The sequence below is a fragment of the Oncorhynchus mykiss genome, chromosome 3 (genome assembly GCF_013265735.2).
Source record: "Oncorhynchus mykiss isolate Arlee chromosome 3, USDA_OmykA_1.1, whole genome shotgun sequence".
Lineage (NCBI taxonomy): Eukaryota > Metazoa > Chordata > Actinopteri > Salmoniformes > Salmonidae > Oncorhynchus > Oncorhynchus mykiss.
Genome location: NC_048567.1, coordinates 44,231,684 through 44,244,256, shown reverse-complemented (window position 1 = coordinate 44,244,256; position 12,573 = coordinate 44,231,684). Strand labels below are relative to the sequence as shown.

The following is a 12,573-nucleotide window of genomic DNA, read 5'->3' as shown; positions in this document are numbered from 1 at the left end:
GGATGGAAACCTAGCTAGAGTGCTTTCAATTAAAATGGTCAAAAATAAACCATTTCTCAAGCAAGAATGTTGGTAGGACTGTCTGGGACTGGTCTGAGTGGGGAGGGGTACAACATGCAACATGCAAAGTGTTGGTCCCATGTTTCATGAGCTGAAATACAAGGTCCTAGAAATGTTTCAAATGCACAAAAGCTTATTTCTCTCAAATGTTGTGCACAAATGTGTTTACACCCCTGTTAGTGAGCATTTCTCCTTTGCCAAGATAAACCATCCACCTGACAGGTGTGGCATACCAAGAAGCTGAATAAACAGCATGATCATTACACAGGTCCACCTTGTGCTGGGAACCACTTTCAAATATGCAGTTTTGTCACAACAGAATGCCACAGATGTCTGAAGTTGAGGGAACGTGCAATTGGTGTGCTGACTGCAGGAATATCCACCAGAGCTGTTGCCAGGAAATGTAATGTTAATTTCTCTACCACAAGCCTCCTCCAATTTCATTTTAGAGAATTTGGTAGTATGTCCAACCGGCCTCAAAACCGCAGACCACGTGTGGGCGAGCGGTTTGCTGAAGTGAATGTTGTGTACAGAGTACCTCATGGTGGGGTTATGGTATGGGCAGGTATAAGCTAAGAAAAAAACACAACTGCAATTTATAGATTTTAATGCACAGAGAAACCATGACGTGTCCTGAGGTCACGTCATGGTTTGTCATTCATCTGCCGCCATCACCTCATGTTTCAGCATGATAATGCACAGCCTCATGTCGCAAGGATCTTTGCACAATTCCTGAAAGATGAAAATGTCCCACTTCTTCCATGGCCTGCATACTCACCAGACATGTCACCCATTGACCATGTTTGGGATGCTCTGGATAGACGTGCAAGACAGTGTGTTCCGGTTCCCGCCAATATCCAGCAACTTCGCTCAGCTATTGAAGAGGAGTGGGACAGCATTCCACAGGCCGCAATCATTGCATATCTGTATTCCCAGTCATGTGAAATCCGTAATTTATTTATTTCAATTTACTGATTTTCTTATATGACTGTAACTCAGTAAAATCTTTGAAACTGCTTCTTGTTGCGTTTTATATTTTTGTTCAGCATATATAAAACACGGGACATCACGTTTTTTGACTCCACTGGAAGTTTAAATTAAAGAGTTGACATAAGGTTAGCAATTCTGTGTGCAATGTAGAAATGGCGTTTAAGAGCTAAAGCAGTGGCATCTGTGTGTTTCAGGGCAATGGTGGTACTAGGAATTACAGGTTTGAAAATACAAGCAATATCAATTTCAATTGCAGAGCAATGGGTATTGGTATGTTAACGGTCATTTGTTCATGGAAGCAGCAACACTAGTAGTAACAGGGATTGCACTGTTAGCAATAGACACAGGCAGTGCTGCTAATGAAAACCAGCTGGAGCTGTTTCTCTGCTGAAGACCTTTTGTTCATCTTGGTATGAAACACATGCTCTCCTTTGCTCTCTCTCACACACCGTGACACTTACACACTCGTGCATGCACCCGCGTGCACACACACACACACACATAAACACACACGAGGCCCTCATCTGACTACACTTTAGATCCACTTGCCTAGATCCTTTGGGGGTATGCCTTGCAAGGTTTGCGGTCCAAACCCAGAGTTAACCATTTCTGGCATGCACATGGACAGTAAAATTCAACTCATCACAGAACGAGCGCCCCAAAACAACTAATCTAATTCTTAACCTTTCGTAACAGTTCCCTAACCTTTGTCAGATCTGCAGGGGCTGGACCGGCGCCCATCGATTTGCCTTTTTAGGCAGACGTTTCATAAAAGCATTGACTGATGCCGCACATATGCCGGGTCATATTTTTCTTTTCTCTTTCCCACCTCTCCCCCGGCCACTCGTTCTCTATTTATTACCCTGATCTGAAGTCAGCATGCTGCATGCGGAGGATGTGTGTCGATTGATGTGACAGGCCTCTGTAGAAAGGATCTGGGCTTTTTAAGGGAAGGCCGGGCCCATGTGGAGGTGGTTTGGAGGTGTCAGGGAGATATTAATGCGTCATCCTGCCTGGGTGAAATACGGCCCCAAGCTCATCTTTGATCTGATGCGGGTCATCTCACACACACACAAACATGCATGCAGACAAGCACATGCAGACACAGACACACTCTCTCTCTCCCTCGCTGACGTGCTGTGGCTTCTATGCTTCGTGCCAGGGCGCTGGGGCCAGAAGTATCCTAAATGACCCCTTCTCCTCTGGTTGGGCCCTGCATGGAATGCATGTGCAGGATGCTCTACCTGTTAATCCCCTGGGATTCTGAAGGAAGGCATGGCTCAGGCCATATGGATTCTGTCTGGGACTCGCTCAGATTTTTTTTCCACAACTGCTATTTTTATTGAAAATTGTACATTTTCTTTTATTCATCAGATCTGAAACAACCATCAGTGGTGGGTTCAAAGGGTGTAATCTGGGAAAATCTATGTAAATCTTCATAATCTGAGAAATGAAAATGTTTGTTAGTTAATCGTGAGAGGGATATGTCTGAAAACTGAGATACCATGCTTGCAGGGATACAATTGCATGTTGTACTTACAGGTGAACAGGAGATAATCACCCCTCAAGCTCAGCAGGATAGGCATCAATCTAATAAGTGTTTTACAACATGAAGTATAAGCAAATTAAACAGTGCATAATAATGTACTTTAATAACCTATTTGTCTGGAAATGTGTGTTTATATGTTGACTTGGGTCATAATAGAGACAAAATGCCCACATTAGATGAGTATTTGTTGTACTAGTAGCCTAAACTGTGCTTGAATTGAGTGAAACGTCGTATTATTCTTACTGGAAAGGTTGCACGGTCAAGAAAATGAGATTTTGCCCAGGACCATATTGCATAGCACAGTCCCTGTGGAAGATCAACCTCTTACCTCCATCTCTGACCCCACTCCCCTGGCCAAAACCGCCCTCCAGCATTAACCTGCAGACGTGGTGCAAAGGGTCTTGGGGGTATAATCAGGGGGAAGTGTGTGTGTGTGCGCGTGTGTGTTTGTTGGTCTTTTTAAGTGCTGCTATGTCTATTGATGGTTTATTCATTTTTCTAGACTGTTAAGAAAGTGGATTACACATGTAAAATATGACATATTTCTTTAAACCCAAGCTATCCTCAGCTTCAATTACTGGTGACCGAACTTCTACCTTTTCTGAGACTTTCCAGAGCCGCTTTTGGGGACTCTGGATGCGGGTAAAAGCTGTGTGACATGCAATATTACCATCCCAGTCAAAGAGATACACCAGACCTGGCACTGAAATGGCTGTACAGGCAGGAATCTGTGAGGGGCTGACAGAATATGTCCTCACACCAGGAGGTGTACATTATTTGTACATGTGTTCAAATAATTGTGCAACTTCTAAAATTGCTCTCTGCAAACAAACAAACTGAGTTCCGCTTATTTTCAGTAAGCTAAAGTAACAAATGAGCCTACAGTAAATGCATTAGGCCTACATATTTGTAGGTTAAAATATATGTAAACATGTGTAAACCTAAATACAGTGCCTTTAGAAAGTATTCAAACCCCTTGATTCTTTCCGCATTTTTTTTGCGTTACAGCCTGAATTTCAAATGGATTAAATTGAGATTTTGTGTCACTAGTGGAATTATGTTTTTAGAAATGTTTACAAATGAATTAAAAATGAAAAGCTGAAATGTCTTGAGTCAATAAATATTCAACCCCTTTATTATGGCAAGCCTAAATAAGTTCATGAGTAAATGTTTGCTTAACAAGTCACATGATAAGTTGCATGGACTCACGCTGTGAAATAATGGGGTTTGACACGACTTTTGAATGACTACCTCATCTCCGTATCTCACAGATATAATTATGTGTAAGGTCCCTCAGTTGAGCAGTGAATTTCAAACAGATTCAACCACAAAGAACAATGCCTCGCAAAGAAGAGCACATAATTGGTACAGTAGATGGGTTAAAAAAAACGAGGCAGACACTGAATATCCCGTTGAGCATGGTGAAGTTAATTACACTTTGGATGGTGTATCAATACACCCAGTCACTACAAAGATACAGGTGTCCTTCCTAACTCAGAAGGCCAGAGAGGAAGGAAACCGCTCAGGGATTTCACAATGAGGCCAATGGTGACTTTAAAACAGTTAGAGTTTAATGGCTGTGATTAGAGAAAACTGAGGATGGATCAACAACATTGTAGTTACTCCACAAATACTAACCTAATTGGTCAGAGTGAAAGGAAGGAAGCATGTACAGAATAAACATATTCCAAAACATGCATCCTGTTTGCAATAAGGCACTAAAGTAAAACTGCAAAAAAAATGTGGCAAAGAAATTAACTTTGTGTCCTGAATACAAAGCATTATGTTAGGGGTAAATCCAACACAACACATCAATGAGTACCACTTCATATTTTCAAGCATGGTGGTAGCTGCATCCTGTTATGGGTATGTTTGTCATCCGCAAGGACTAGGGAGTTTTTTAGGATGAAAAGAAACGTAATAGAGCTAGGCACAGGCAAAATTCTAGAGGGAAACCTTTTATTTTATTTTTATTTCACCTTTATTTAACCAGGTAGGCAAGTTGAGAACAAGTTCTCATTTACAATTGCGACCTGACCAAGATAAAGCAAAGCAGTTCGACACATAAAACGACACAGAGTTACACATAAAGTAAAACAAACATACAGTCAATAATACAGTATAAACAAGTCAAATCAAATTTTATTTGTCACATACACATGGTTAGCAGATGTTAATGCAAGTGTAGCGAAATGCTTGTGCTTCTAGTTCCGACAATGCAGTAATAACCAACAAGTAATCTAGCTAACAATTCCAAAACTACTACCTTATAGACACAAGTGTAAGGGGATAAAGAATATGTACATAAAGATATATGAATGAGTGATGGTACAGAGCGGCATAGGCAAGATACAGTAGATGGTATTGAGTGCAGTATATACATATGAGATGAGTATGTAAACAAAGTGGCATAGTTAAAGTGGCTAGTGATACATGTATTACATAAAGATGCAGTAGATCATATAGAGTACAGTATATACATATACATATGAGATGAATAATGTAGGGTATGTAAACATTATATTAGGTAGCATTGTTTAAAGTGGCTAGTGATATATTTTACATCATTTCCCATCAATTCCCATTATTAAAGTGGCTGGAGTTGAGTCAGTGTGTTGGCAGCAGCCACTCAATGTTAGTGGTGGCTGTTTAACAGTCTGATGGCCTTGAGATAGAAGCTGTTTTTCAGTCTCTCGGTCCCAGCTTTGATGCACCTGTACTGACCTCGCCTTCTGGATGATAGCGGGGTTAACAGGCAGTGGCTCGGGTGGTTGTTGTCCTTGATGATCTTTATGGCCTTACAGTAACATCGGGTGGTGTAGGTGTCCTGGAGAGCAGGTAGTTTGCCCCCGGTGATGTGTTGTGCAGACCTCACTACCCTCTGGAGAGCCTTACGGTTGTGGGCGGAGCAGTTGCTGTACCAGGCGGTGATACAGCCCGACAGGATGCTCTCGATTGTGCATCTGTAGAAGTTTGAGTGCTTTTGGTGACAAGCCGAATTTCTTCAGCCTCCTGAGGTTGAAGAGGCGCTGCTGCGCCTTCTTCACGATGCTGTCTGTGTGGGTGGACCAATTCAGTTTGTCTGTGATGTGTAGTCGTTTAGCTCAGTTACCTTAGCTTTCTTGGGAACAGGAACAATGGTGGCCCTCTTGAAGCATGTGGGAACAACAGACTGGGATAGGGATTGATTGAATATGTCCGTAAACACACCAGCCAGCTGGTCTGCACATGCTCTGAGGGCGCGGCTGGGGATGCCGTCTGGGCCTGCAGCCTTGCGAGGGTTGACACGTTTAAATGTTTTCCTCACGTCGGCTGCAGTGAAGGAGAGTCCGCATGTTTTAGTTGCGGGCCCTGTCAGTGGCACTGTATTGTCCTCAAAGCGGGCAAAAAAGTTATTTAGTCTGCCTGGGAGCAAGACATCCTGGTCCGTGACGGGGCCGGTTTTCTTTTTGTAATCCGTGATTGACTGTAGACCCTGCCACATACCTCTTGTGTCTGAGCCGTTGAATTGAGATTCTACTTTGTCTCTATACTGACGCTTAGCTTGTTTGATTGCCTTGCGGAGGGAATAGTTACACTGTTTGTATTCGGTCATGTTTCCGGTCACCTTGCCCTGATTAAAAGCAGTGGTTCGAGCTTTCAGTTTCACGCGAATGCTGCCATCAATCCACAGTTTCTGGGTTGGGAATGTTTTATACGATCTATATACGATGTGAGGAAATGAGGTGAGTTAAGGGAGGTAAAGGCAAAAAAAGGTAATGGTGGCAAAGTAAATACAATATAGCAAGTAAAACACTGGAATGGTAGAATTGCAGTGGAAGAATGTGCAAAGTAGAAATAAAAATAATGGGGTGCAAAGGAGCTAAATAAATACAGTAGGGAAAGAGGTAGTTGTTTGGGCTAAATTATAGGTGGGCTATGTACAGGTGCAGTAATCTGTGAGCTGCTCTGACAATTGGTGCTTAAAGCTAGTGAGGGAGATAAGTGTTCCCAGTTTCAGAGATTTTTGTAGTTTGTTCCAGTCATTGGCAGCAGAGAACTGGAAGGAGAGGTGGCCAAAGAAAGAATTGGTTTTGGGGGTGACCAGAGAGATAAACCTGCTGGAGCGCGTGCTACAGGTGGGTGATGCTATGGTGACCAGCGAGCTGAGATAAGGGGGGACTTTACCTAGCAGGGTCTTGTAGATGACATGGAGCCAGTGGGTTTGGCGACGAGTATGAAGCGAGGGCCAGCCAACGAGAGCGTACAGGTCGCAATGGTGGGTAGTATATGGGGCTTTGGTGACAAAACGGATTGCACTGTGATAGACTGCATCCAATTTGTTGAGTAGGGTATTGGAGGCTATTTTGTAAATTACATCGCCGAAGTCGAGGAGTGGTAGGATGGTCAGTTTTACAAGGGTATGTTTGGCAGCATGAGTGAAGGCCTTTGTTGCTGGTTCAGTCTGCTTTCCAACAGACACTGGGAGATGAATTCACCTTTCAGCAGGACAATAAAGGAAAGCACAAGGCCAAATCTACGCTGGAGTTGTGAAAAGTTGAATTCGGGCTGTAACACATCAACATGTGAAATAAGTCAAGGGATATGAATACTTTCTGAAGGCACTGTAACTATTTTGACAGTAGGCTTATATTGGTCTACCCAGATGCTGTAAAACGCATTTTCAAGTGTTGTTTATAAAGTTAATTCAAAACAGATATCGAGGTACAGTATTTGAGTTCATAGAATTTATAAAAAATAAAATTGCAAAACATAAAATCTTCCATCTGGGTGAAGTTTCTCACCTGTTATTTTTTACATTCCTTCACATAGTCTTCCAAGGAATTTAACCCATGACAGTATTTAATTGTGAGGAATGATTTCCATTAATTCTATCTAAATACTACAGATTATTTTAGATAAAGGTAAAACACATACACAGTGGGATTTTACTCCAATGTTAAAAGTAGGCGTCAGCTGACTCGGAAAAATTTAGCATTTTGGCAGCAGATAATTCGAGAGATCACACACTGTTGGAGAATGGGGCCGTTAATACGAGCCAACTGCGCACTGTTATGTGTAGAAAACATGACATCACACATCAAGAGGTGGAACTTTGACAAAACGCATGCTGGAGGCATCCAGAGAAACATGAGAACTTTTCGGTTAGTTTAAGCTTTCTTCCTGTTTGACTTCCACATTTATGAAAACTGGGAAAGCATACCGACTTTTGATTAGATTAGGGAACAAGAGTATATATATATCCCCCTGTCTGCATAGGGTATGTGTTTTTTTTAAATGTATTACAATACGATGACATATAGGCCCAGCCTGTGTATATTTTGGTTATTATAATGTATTATATTCATCATGAAGATGTCGCTATTGTACTAAAATAGTCAATACGGGATTAAATGGGTATTGTTTCTGATTATCAAATTATAAAACAACACACTTTTCATAATATGAATCATGCATTTATCAAAGGCCTAATAACCATGCTACATTTGTTGATGTTTTTTAAGGGTATATTAGTTATAATCTATTTCATACCAATTATGGACGAGATAGGCCAGAACATGAATTATTACAAATAAAGATAATAGGTCTATTGTTGCTTTTGTCATTGATATTTGATTGTTTTGACATGATTCTGTTCTGAGGTCCTGGGCTGCTGTAATATCACTACGGAGTGTAACATAAGACTGTTCCCTCCTGTTTATTAGCTGGCCAATCAGAGCCCGATACTGCCTCCCTCTTCACTAGACTACTATTTAGCATCTGAAACTGGGATAAAGTTTTCCCCAAAAAATTGGGGAAAAACTTCCTGCGAGAGAAGGACTACCTCAAGCGTAGGTTTGAAAGTATCCTACTCCCAAAACGTTTAGAACATAATAGTCGTAGAGTAAGACATTCTTTAAAACCACTTTCTGTCGGTGTCTGCATATTCTGATATATTTTGTAACCACAGCTTCAAAAGTGGAGACCGTTTTTTCTTTGCTATCCTTGCATTTCTTTAAACGAGAAATGGAAGAGGGCTCAAGTTCTCCCGTCTCCCCAATGGATAGCCTACTGACCAGTGAGGATGAGTTGGACAGGCAACAGAAAAGATTTGGAAGGAAGAGGAGACACAGTAAAAAGTCGAGCGAGGACAGCTGTCCGGGTAACGTGAAACGGGGCAAAAAACCGAGTCCGAGCAGCAGCACTCAGTCCTACGAGGAGTTGCAGAACCAGCGGTGCCTGGCCAACGTCAGGGAGAGGCAAAGGACACAGTCGCTCAACGAAGCCTTCTCGTCTTTACGCAAAATCATCCCCACGCTACCCTCGGATAAACTGAGCAAGATCCAGACACTAAAACTGGCCTCCAGATACATAGACTTCCTCTATCAGGTGCTGCAAAGCGACGAGATGGACAACAAGATGTCGAGCTGCAGCTATGTTGCGCACGAGAGACTCAGTTACGCTTTCTCCGTGTGGCGGATGGAGGGCGCGTGGTCAATGTCTGCATCTCATTAGCATCCAAAGCCCTTCACTCAATGCCAAAGCGGTAGGTGGTACATTCAGCGTTACCTCTCATGCGAAAATACGAAACAAAACATTTTGCTAGTCCGAAATGATTAGTGGTATTAGTAGGCTATTATGCATAATAGCCGTGAAAACAAGAGTAGGTTGTCTTAGGGCGAACATAAGAACCTGACATAGTTTGTAGGTTGTTAATGATCCTGATAAAATATGTTGTGGCTTGAGCTAAAAGTCAGCGTCAGGTCAACTATTGCACAAATGATCTGAAAGCGAAACTATTTCCCCTTTACTATAGTGAATTATGAATGAAATAAGTGTAGTTTATCCAATTACCCAGTGAATGTTCATGATAGTCATCTGGGTAGCCTTATACAAATAACATTCTTTAACATCCATGCCATGGCATCTGCATCTTGCAAACATTTCACCAGCACGCGCGCAGAAGCGCATGTGGATGACCTGAGCACGAGCCAGGTTAATACACAGTTAGACAAGTTCTCCATCAGCATTGCCTGACAACACCACTGCTATTTTAGAAGAAGAAAATAGGCCTTCTGAAATGTTAGTGAGGGTCGTTGAACGCTTCATTTACAATGAGAATACGGCTGCTGTTTGATTATAGACATGGGAACTTGGTGTTCTGAATGTAGCCAAAATAATGTTTTTTGGAACATGTTTTACTTGCCAAACACTGGGGTAGCAACCAAAGACGACTTTAAAAAATGCCTAACTGACACTGGGTGAGTGAAATGGTTGAAACGTCAGGTTTTTTTCTTGCTGTGAGTGCGTGACAGCTCGAAAACACGTTCAACTCTGCAGTGAAATGTCAGTCTTGCATTTAATCCTTGTCCGTTCTAAACGACTTTTTAAGATGCGAGGCCTCTGAGGCCTATGGCAGATAGAGGGGTAGGCCGCATCAAAACGCAGCAGCCTTGAACAGCCTACCACGGGCAATTCACATTCACAATGGAGCGCTTTCCTGTATGGGGACCGCAGGAATAGCAACGCTCGACTTGGGCCGGAGAGTTCAAAACCAGCAGTTTTATTAAAGATGCGAGCGCATTGAGCGTAGTGGGTATACTGGCGGCAAGTCAAAAATGGCTACGGTCATTTAAGAGTTTCTAGTCCCCTTATCATTGCACAGCGTTACCCAACCGTTGTGCGTCTTTGAGCTGTGAAGCAAGCCATTAAAACTAATTTATGCATGCCACAAAACCATCTGATAGTGCATTTGTTTTCTTGTCTTGTGCCATTGGTTTAGGCCTAATTTAATTGTAGTAGCCTAGTCTAATTCTAATGTACAGAGAGCCTTGCAATTTGCATAGGCCAAAATGTTAAAACAAATGTAGGCTGCTGTAAAAAAAAAAATGGGGGGAAATTCTTAATATGCCTACATCTTTTTAACAGATTAGCTATACGACTATTTAACAGATTAGCTATAGGCCAAAATAGTATTTATGCTCTGAATAGTAGCCCACCCATTTTAAGTAGGTTACTGATGTCTTGGAACAGGAATTAAACATTTTATTCCGTCAAAGAAACATTTCCAGTTAAATAAAGCCTGATTTTGGTTTGTTTAGTTTCCATGGACTGGTACCAGGAAGTTTACAGACCGCCCACTCGTATAAGACAGATCTTCTGTAAAGAGGACAAATAAACTACACTATGGTGATTTAAAGGTGGCCTTTCTCGAACTTAACCGGACGTCTTTTCCGTATCCAATTCTGCTGTCAATGCTGTTTTGGGTTTCATTCGTCTGTGTGGAATGGCAAAGAAAAGCAAGTGAGAAAGCTCGTCTTAAAATGAATTTGTAATCGTTAAACGACATTTATAAAATAAACTTCGACAATGTATGCGGCAGAAATCACGAGGCCTATATTAGTCTACTCGAATTGATACTAGTGACACGTGCATTGTGCTATTTGATAATGTAATCAGCATAGCTGGTTTTTCTTAAACTAAATCAAACAAATCCAAATGTATTTAACCCCAAAATATCTGAATATCAAATTGTAGTCTACTAATATTTACTAAACGAATTCAAGAAACAAAACGGCCATCTAAAATCTAATAGGCCTACAAACATAATTGCTGCATTTTAAGCTTTGCCTCGTAAATTACAGAAAGAAAATGCAATAGCCTACTATGAATTTGGAAATGTGCATTTACATAGGCCACATTATGAATATTACCGCATAAATATTTCAATATTTACTCATCCATATAAATGAAAACATCCTAAAACAGACAGGTGCTCATATCCCCTGAAGTCTGTTTGGCCTGCTCATATATTTTCCAGTGATGCAATTACATAGGCCACTGTGGTTTATGCATCACATTTAAAATGAAATCGCTTTCCGTTGTTGACATATGGTTTCACTCAGGTCCAAATCATTGTTTAATTAAGGACTTCCCATGCCAGTGATCGTGTGCCACCCTTCAGGCCAATAGGCAACGCACTGTGTCATGGCTAGCCTATAAAATCTCTTTCAGGAATTAAGTGCAATAAAGCTATGCATGCAGTGTATTAATAATATTGCTATTGCTTGATAACGTATATGCATTGTAATCTGTAATATTGGTAATTGCCGCTAACATTTTGATGTTTTCATTCTTCCCCCGATAGACTGTTTACTTCTACAAAGTATGAAGACACCAAAGGATCTATTGAAGAACCCACGAACCTCAGAAACGTGGTCAAGAGGCATAATGTGGTGCACAACTCTCCTGGAGTGCTTTGAGTGCAATTACCTAACACTTGGAAGAGTGTGAGAAGGAGTGAAGATAACCCGAAAAGTTGCATACTCAGACAGTGTTGTAAGACGCTTCTCGTGTCTACTGCTGGCGCATTATAATGTTGTTTTAATGTCGGAATGGTGATGGGAGTAGGAAAAACCATCTTTTATCTTTTTGGGGAAATTATATTTCGTTCTGTTTGTAAAATCTCAAAATAGAAGTATATATAAATGTTTCGTATTGTACATAGGCCTACCTGTATGTATATTCAGCTTGTAAAGGGACCAATGCAATTTAGAATACGTTCTTGAAGTACGCTGCATGGATTTATCCAGATTTGACTTATAAGCAAGTCTTTCAACTCTGTCCAATGTACATTTAAAAAAAAACTTATTTATTAAAACACATATTTTTGAACAATGTAGTTGAGCCTTTTGATTTATGTTTCCATAGAATACCATAGCATACCCATTTCAGACAGAATATGTGGTATATTATACAACCTGTAAAAAATATATATAAGGCAATGTTTATATGACTCCCTTTCAAACAGCCCCTTATTTACCACTTTCTTGTATGGTATATCCCTTTTATACATATCAGTGGGTAATAGGCAAATTGGTAGGGGAGGTGGGTGTTGTTTATCCATGGAGGCTGTTTCATTTCAAATCAGGGAGGTATTAAACAATGGAAGTGTTAATGAATTTACCTGCAACAAAGTGTAGAATCGTTCACAC

At 41.1% G+C, this 12,573-nt stretch overlaps 1 protein-coding gene across 1 annotated transcript; it reads left to right on the top strand.

The window, feature by feature from the left end:
- Nucleotides 1-8,368: 8,368 nt before the first annotated feature.
- LOC110519998 (twist-related protein 2) lies at nt 8,369-12,258 on the top strand. The gene is made up of 2 exons (XM_021596939.2): nt 8,369-9,125; nt 11,727-12,258. Exon 1 carries the CDS (start codon nt 8,606-8,608, stop codon nt 9,092-9,094), a length of 489 nt encoding a protein of 162 aa, XP_021452614.1. The 5' UTR covers nt 8,369-8,605; the 3' UTR covers nt 9,095-9,125; nt 11,727-12,258.
- The last annotated feature ends 315 nt before the right edge of the window (nt 12,259-12,573 follow it).

What these genes read in the sequence shown, in the direction of transcription:
- LOC110519998 (XM_021596939.2), top strand. Translation starts at nt 8,606, where the DNA reads ATGGAAGAGGGCTCAAGTTCTCCCGTCTCCCCAATGGATAGCCTACTG.